At 39.7% G+C, this 8046-nt stretch overlaps 1 protein-coding gene across 1 annotated transcript in view; it reads left to right on the top strand.

Moving 5' to 3' along the window:
• The first annotated feature begins 56 nt into the window (after positions 1–56).
• The window catches only part of SPPL2B (signal peptide peptidase like 2B), a 25846-nt gene continuing 17856 nt past the window's right edge, over positions 57–8046 (top strand). The window contains exons 1-2 of the mRNA XM_010284987.1: positions 57–299; positions 2540–2638. Of these exons, the coding sequence (XP_010283289.1) occupies positions 57–299; positions 2540–2638 (342 nt within the window). The remainder of the gene's footprint in view (positions 300–2539; positions 2639–8046) is intronic.

Raw genomic sequence — 8046 nt, 5'->3', positions numbered from 1 at the left:
CACCGGCTCTGGGGCCTTCTTGGACCCTACGCCTGGGTGGGGGGAGCCCTGCTGGGATGGAGGATATCAACCGGACAGAGAGCGATCATGGGCAAAGTCGGGCGCCGGCCCGAGGCTGGTCTCAGGGCCCTGGCGGAGCCTACGGTGCTGATGGCCTCGCTTGGTCGGATGGCGTTTCTCCGTCTGAGAGTTCGCCTTTCGTGGCTAGTAACGGCGCGGCGGAGAGCAGAGCCTGGGCTGCCCGGCAGCAGCAGGAGAGTGCCGCAGCCCTCCGTAGCGGGAAGCGGGCTGCCTGCAGGGTGTTAATGACCAAGTTGTGGCCCACTTTTTCTGAAGGAAAGAAAACAGCATCGTTCGCACCCCAGGCTGCACTCCCACGTCTGCATTATGTATCCTTCACAATTTAGCAGTATTTATATATATATGTATATTTGGGTTTGTTTGGGTTTGTTTTCTCTTTCCGTGGTTAACAGCATATTTCTCATAGTTCTTAAAACATCAGGTCCCTGTTGCGCCAGCAACCTTCTCCATGCAGGCCTTTGGGAAGGATGCGCAGGCCAGCAGTTAGAGTTGGGGCTGGGATCCTCGCAGCAGGGACAGCTCTTGGCTTTGGGTTCATCCTGACTGACAAATTCACTCCGAGAAAGCAGCCAGCAGAAAAGAAAGGGGATTTCTGCAGAACCTGACTCCATAGCCTGTATTGAGTCTTGCATTCTCATTACTTACAATACTAATAAGTTCTGTGGCATAAATTTTTAAGGGTGTGATAAACTAAGAATGTAATCCTGATACAGGAGAGAGTGGAATTTTGGTTATTGTATTGTCTGGTATATAGCTTTTGTATTTTAAGGTCATGTGTTTTGTGTTCTGAAAACATTGAAGTGTCATTTAAAGTTCTTAACTGTTTATTAGGTAATTTGGAGGGTAGTATGTAGTCTTGAGCATTATTGGCGTAACATCTTAACACGACAGTCTAATTTTTCCCTCTCTGTACCTGTCTCCTTACTGATTCCTTGCCAGTGATCTTTAGTTACAGAATGGTCTTGTTGCCAGTTAACAACTTCCTTTTTTATTTTTGCGTCATCCACTTTTTTCTTTTCCTCCATCATCTTTTCCTGCATCATCCCTTCCTTATTTCCCACATTCCCTGTGCATTGTGGCATCTCTGTTAATGCTTCAGGTGGACTGGTAGTGCCACCACAGGCCCCACAGATTAGTAAGATATAAGAATGGGTGAAGGACTGGCATGGAGTCAGTTTGATCCATCAGTTTGGAAAAGGTGAGCCCATCACAGTGTGGAAGGATAGCAGGTAGGATAGTCAACTGGTGGATACTTGGAGGTCTTGCTTCAGCTCCATGCATTGCAGCATACTTCTTTTCTGTAAGCAAGTCATGTAGTATGTTTGTGCAGTGGAATATTGTTAACGTGCTTGAGCAAGCTTTGAACAGGCTGGCCAGAGTGCTGAAACAGTCCTGCTGCAGCAGCAAAAAGCAAATTTACTGTATACTGCTAATATGTTTGTTAGCCAAGCTCGCTCATTTAAAATTTATTTGAATACCTTGTATTTTGCAATACTTGTACATCTCTTGTACTTGCACTTGTCAGTATGGTTTTAGGTAGTACTTCATCCTTGGCTTGAGGCAGAGAGGAGTGCTCTGATGTACTACTGTGATACACCGGTGACTGATGGATGGGGTTATTCTGGGGGACAAAACTGACAACTATCACGATAAGCATTTGCTGTGCACCATCTGTACTCATTATCAATGGCTTACTTTTGTTTTAGTGCTGTTGGGCATATTTGGAATATATCTTTGTCTCCCTCCCTGCGATAAGATAATAGGATTTAATTTTTTTTTTCCCTGGAGCAGGGGGAGGTAGTCTCCACATTTGTTTCTAAACTTGATTAGGGAGAAGAACAGCTTGGCTAGTGAAGCGTGGCTCTCCCAAATCTGGGTCCTCATCTGGAAACAACTGAAGAGGGGTGTGATGATGTAGATCCGAGTACAGTCTACACTTAGATCGTGCTTTGGTATCTGAGTCCTCACTTTTCATTTAACTTCCCTCTCATTCTAACCATTCCTTCATAGCATTGCTACCTCAGTTGTCCTGTAGCAATAGCGGGTATACATGAGCCTTTGACTAATGAAGAATATAGTAACATGATCTGCAGTGAGCATTGTTGGATCTAGCTAGCTTTCAGCAGAACACTGAATTGAGGTGATGGTTTCTGTATTTAAAAATCAGAGCACTCTGTGATGTATGTCTGAAAGTTAAAAAGACGGTCTGAAATTCTGGATTAAGATGGTGGTTGACAGTTTAGTCTCATGGAATTGTTGCATTGTGAATATGAAACTTTCTCCACTGTACAGCGCTTGTTGGAGTGTTTTCTTTGTGTGCAAATTTGCTCTCCGCTATCAGTCGTCTCCAAATTGATTGGTGCGGTTCCCAGGAAAGAATGTATCTCAGCTCTTGGGAACATGTCTTGCATTATCTGTACTGTAAGAGTAGGCATAGCTTGTTCATTCCTTCTTTAAGGAACACAGCTCCTTGTGTCTGTTAAATCTATCAGAGATTCAAGTGACCAAATCAGCTGATAGAACTAATGAAAGTGGAAAAAGTATATGGGGTGTCCAGGTGAGTTTGGGGATAGAGGCAGGGAGGAACAAACAAGAAGGAGCCACTAGGTTGGCTCAGTCACTCATGCTGCAGTTTCTTGAAATATGGGTGAGCTGAATTCCTCCTCTCCACCTCCTTCCGTCATTTAACTTGCAAGCCCCAATGCTTGTCTCTGAGCTGCCTTAAATCACTAACATGACAAAAAAAAAAAGGGCAAAAAAACTGGGGAGTGTTCTGCTCTTTTAATGCATTAAATAAACCATGGAAGGGTCATCTGAGGTCTCTTCTAATGCTACAAACAATTAGATTGGCTCAGTAGCCTGTTAAGTTCTGCCCTCAGACTTTACACTTATGTTTTGTGAAAACCTTTCCTTGTTTTGCAGCTTTATACAAAACACTTTGCTTTGTGTTAATTATGCAACAGTCTTCATAAAGCTATGATTCTAGCAGATTTCCAGCTTTGCAAAGGTCTTGCTTGTGACATGGCACTGTTGTTGAATATGGATGCCTGATTGTTAACAATGTTTAAATACAAATACTCACTCCTTATTCATATAGGGAAAAATGGATAATTCCCTACTTAACTGGGAAAAGTTACTCCTGCTATTGGAGGCTAGGAAGCCCATTCCTATTGAAGCTTGTCGTAGTGCTTTCTAAATCATATGTACTGTAAGAAGCAAGTATCATAAAAGCACCTTATTGTCGCAACAGCTGTTGTTTTCTCTCAGTGTTTGAAAAAGGCTGGGCTTGATATCCAAACACTTGGAAAAGAGCCCTTGGGAGTTGTGGGAACATTGTATAGGATCTACAGAGAGGAGATTACATTTTCTCTTGGGTTAATCTAGGATCTCTAGGAACTAAGAACATGATAATTGTTGCCACCATCCCAGTGCATCAGCTGCACTGCTTTGAACTTATTTCTGTTGTCTGGTGCCTAGTGACCTAAGCAAAACCAGCATCAAAGACCTGAGGTACTGAAACAAGAAACTCTGGTGCCTATGGCTCTGCCTAGGTGGGAGGTTAAGACCAAACTCGTAGTTGCTGTTAACAGGCTTCAGAACTAAGCTTTTGATGCTAAGAGATAATTGCTTTGTTAAAATGTCTGTTAATCCACATTTTCCATGGACTCCATTCTAAATGGACTTTCTAAAACTCTGTATACCTTCTTCTGCTTTTAGCCCTACTCATATTCTCTTTAATTCCTCTCATCCTTGATTTTTTTTTTTTACTTGTCTTTTGGCACACAAAATGACATAGTTTCTAAAATATTTTGAGCACTTCACGTTAGGAACCTTTTACTCCCTTAATATTTCTTTGAAGAACATGCATTAAGCTGCTCAGAAAGCATAGTTGTGTATTACTGTCTTCAGTGTGCCATTTGGGGATTTTTACTGAGTTCCAGTAGTGATTATCTAAATGGAAATGTAGCAACACACCCTATACTTATTCTTTTGTTATAAAGATGTGTAGCCTATATCTTGTAAATGTAAAACTTCTAACTGTGCAGGTTGATTGTTTCTTAAATGCATAAAGCTGTTCAGTTGCAGGTAGCTAGCTCCTGCAAAACTGCCTGAAGCTTTAGGAGGCAGTCATACACATAGTATTCAAAACTGAGCTACTTAATTTTTTTTTTAAGCCTGGTCAGATCCTGTAGCAATAAGCAGGAAACACTTTTTTTCTGATCTTTTGTTTGTGTCTGTATTTGGGTCTCTGTGGCTTGTTACTCTTGAAAGTAAAATTCAAAATTATAATAACAATGGATTATTTTTCCATACCTTTTCCTTTTGTTGAAAGGGTTTTAGGTGCTATGGTTGGATAGCTCAGATACAAGTTAAAAAGTCCACCATGGCAAATAGTTGCAGTTTTTTGCTAAACATATTTTTTCCTCACTACATATGCACAATAGTGTCTCCCTTCCCCCACAAATAGCTGTATCTTGTATACTTGCATGTCGCTCAAGTGGCTTTAATCTGCACTGAAATAAAGTGTAACCTGCGATGCCCAGCACACATCAGGACAAATGTAATAGATTTTAGAGTACTTAATGAACACTAATGTTATAAAAAAAGGAAGAAGTTGCTGCATGAATTATCAAAGACTTCAATATCTTTCATATATGAAAGAGCTAAATACAAAAATCTCTACCTCTTGTATATTTTAGGATGATGTTTCTTTACTGCTTTGCTGACATCTTGCAGTACAATGGCATCATTTATCCTTCAGGCAGTGTGGAGGTTGTTTAGTTTAAAGAACGATTCTTTGAAGTGTTCTAAAAAGCAACTTTTTACCCTGAATGTCTCCTAGGGGTGCAGGGTAACCTCTGTTTAGTGAGGTTTGAAATAGAGAGAAATAAGAATTATGGCTTCTTTTAATGGATTTTTGAACAAATGCGTTAAGACACAACTTTTCTTCTGCCTCCAGTCATCTTTCGCATCTTGTTTCCCAGCTGCTACCTGGAGAAACAAATGTATAAGATGCATTTGTAACTGTATAATTATCAAATCATTAGTTTAGTTTATGAATGTTAAACGAGATGTTGGCAGATTAATCTGTCTCAACTTTCTGTCTAATTCAGTAGCAGTGGTGGTTAGGGATATTAGATTGTGTTTCTTTCCAGAGCAAGGTTTCATCAGTTCTGGTAGGCAGAAAGTGAATTGCTTGGGGAAAATGAAATGTGAGCAATAGAGCAATTAAACATGTCTTCAGTCAATTATTTCAGTTTTGTTTGAGTGCTAGACAGGAGAAAGAGACAAGGAAGAATGAGAAGGGAGGAGCTGAATCTGTGGGTAGAGGACAATAGGACATGAAGGAGGATGGTAGAAAGATAAGATAGATAGGGGTTTGTTTGGGGTTGGATTTTTTTTGAGTTGGTGGTTTGGGTTTTTTTTTTCTGAACCAAGCTGCTGGTGGTGGTGGTGAACTGATGGTCTCTGCTTATCCTGTGTCTTGGGGTCACTATTGAATGGGCAGTGTTCCACCAGAAACAAAACGTGTGACTAATTAAGGTGAAAGCCAGGTCAGTTATTGTATGTGTTTTGGATATTTTTTTTTAAACAAATTTCAAAGTGCTCAGGATTATTATGAATTCTCAATGGAAATTGCAATAGAATGGAGAAACTTCTCCTGACAATAGGAGGCTCTTGGAACACTGAAATGATAATGGGAAGAATCCAATTACATTAACAATTTTTTGGTATTTGTAAGAAATGGATTCCCAAATCACTGGGCTAAAATAGTATTTTTGAGTATGCTACATTTAATATGCGGTCAGGTTTTTTTCCTGACTAGCTAATAGCTCACATGAAGCTGAGTACAGATATAATTTGCATTTGCTCTCAGCATCATCTTTTTATAGTATATTACCAGACAACACTACTTAAACATTGAAGTTGCTCTGTAAGAGGACTTTGAGGCTCTGAAGCAGTAATTAAAGATCAGCAAGACTCTTATTCCTCAAAAAGAATCATTGATCTGGATTTGTATAATTGAATTTAAAAAAACAAACAGGACAAGAATAAAAAACAACCCTGAAAAGTTAGTTTTTGTCCTGCTTTCTGAGCATTTCTTTTGTATCTGAACTTTTTTTTCTGAAGCATTTAAACCTTCTTGCAGCACCTGTGCAATGGTTAGATCTTAATCTTAAATTGAATTCTTAATGTGGTGGTGTTCAAACCTGACCATATGGGTTGCAGAATGCACGTGAGCATGCTTGGTACCAAGGTTCAGTATTTTGCATGAAGGAAAGAGTTCTTAAACTTAAACTTTCACAATTAGTGGAAATGGTGCCTGACACTACTCCCAAGACAGTGCCTGCAACCCCATTGCTGCTGTCCTGAAGAGCATAGAAGTGTCCCATAGAACTTAATGGTGATGTGGATGATGTCAAAATTAAATTCTGCATGCCTTCTCATTTCAGCAAGGAACAGACCTTTTGTCAGAGACTGAAGCAATGTGAGGTACCCATTTGATACTTAGAAATGGGAGGAAGCAGGAAGGAGGATTTGTATCTGAGTCCTTAGACTGCAAGAACAGTGACAGTAGACCTCATGATATACTTTGTGTTTTTTCAACAATTTCTGAGGGCAGGAAGGATTTACAGTTATTTTGGTTCAGTTACTATGAGAATGAAGTCGCCACTAATTAAATAAAACCACCACTAGTAGGGAAGTTGCACATACTTCCACCATTGCTTTGTTTGTCTTCCTGACTTCTGGCTGCCTGGGTAAATACCTACTAGGACTTGGCATACAAGCAGACAACTGCATCAACTCCACAAAAATGCTTAATTTTCCAGGTTCTATATATGGTCTTGTAGGCATTTTTGGTCTGTCTTTCTGGATGGAAGATGAGGGTTATATCTGGTACTCACAAAATTGTGTCACTATATGCGGGGAAAGGAAGGAAGGGAGTAAATTTTTAAAAGAACAGAGCTCTTCATGAAAAATAAGAAGGTTGGTGAATAACTCTGTAATAAGGAAGTGTTTTCTAGTACCTGCTATAGCAGCAGGGAAAAAAAGCAATTTAAATAATTCCTGTGATGACCAGTCACCCTATGTAGCCCCTAGGTCTTTCCATTTTGCTAGGAAATAGCCTGATACAATCTGACATAACCAAAATAATGAGGAAATTACTATGTTTGCTGTGTGTTATTTTGCAGGGATGGGAAGCTGAAAATATTTGTGTTAAAAGGAGCACTTCTTGCAGTTAGATATGGTTAGAACGCTTAGATGAATAAACAGACTATACAGCATATCACAATTGAGAAGATGCCTTAAACTGGTATATTTGCTGCATGTTTCTATGTTACTTTTCTCTGCAGCCCTTGTTCTCTTTCTCCAGATTCCTATATGATCTGGGTTCTGTTACTTCTCTTTCCTGGAATTCTTCAGGAGGATTGTTGATGTTTCCACGATTAAGATGACTAGGATTATTCTTGTTTCCATGATTAAAATGACTAGGATTATTCTTGCTACTATGAGCCGCTCCCTCTATGGAGGCAGCTGCAGTAAAGGCTCTTCCAACCCGAAGCTGAGCTGTGCATCAACTGGAAATAGCTTCTACCACAAGCAGCCTTGATTAGGTGAAGACTTAGGCTTCATGTGGAGTCTTTTTTTCTTTTTTCCTTTTTTTTTTTGGTACCTTTTGAAGCTTTGAGGAATTAGTAATAGTTTTAAGAGAGTTTTGAGTGAGGAATGGTAGGCAAGGTTGTTACATTTGTGTCACAAATGAGTGACTTAGGCCACTTAGAGAATCACAGCCAAAGATAGGAGAGAAAGAAAAAGTTTTAACATGAATTTGTACAAAGTACAACTTAACAGAATTTGATGGCAAGGTTCACTATCAGTTATTCAACATGGAAAAAAGTATACAAAAGGAAATCGAATCAGAATTGAGTTGGTATGATTTTTTAATAGGGATTAGGGAAA

Source organism: Phaethon lepturus, unplaced genomic scaffold, assembly GCF_000687285.1.
Source record: "Phaethon lepturus isolate BGI_N335 unplaced genomic scaffold, ASM68728v1 scaffold18034, whole genome shotgun sequence".
In the NCBI taxonomy this organism is placed as follows: domain Eukaryota; kingdom Metazoa; phylum Chordata; class Aves; order Phaethontiformes; family Phaethontidae; genus Phaethon; species Phaethon lepturus.
This window is presented reverse-complemented; position numbering and strand designations above follow the sequence as displayed.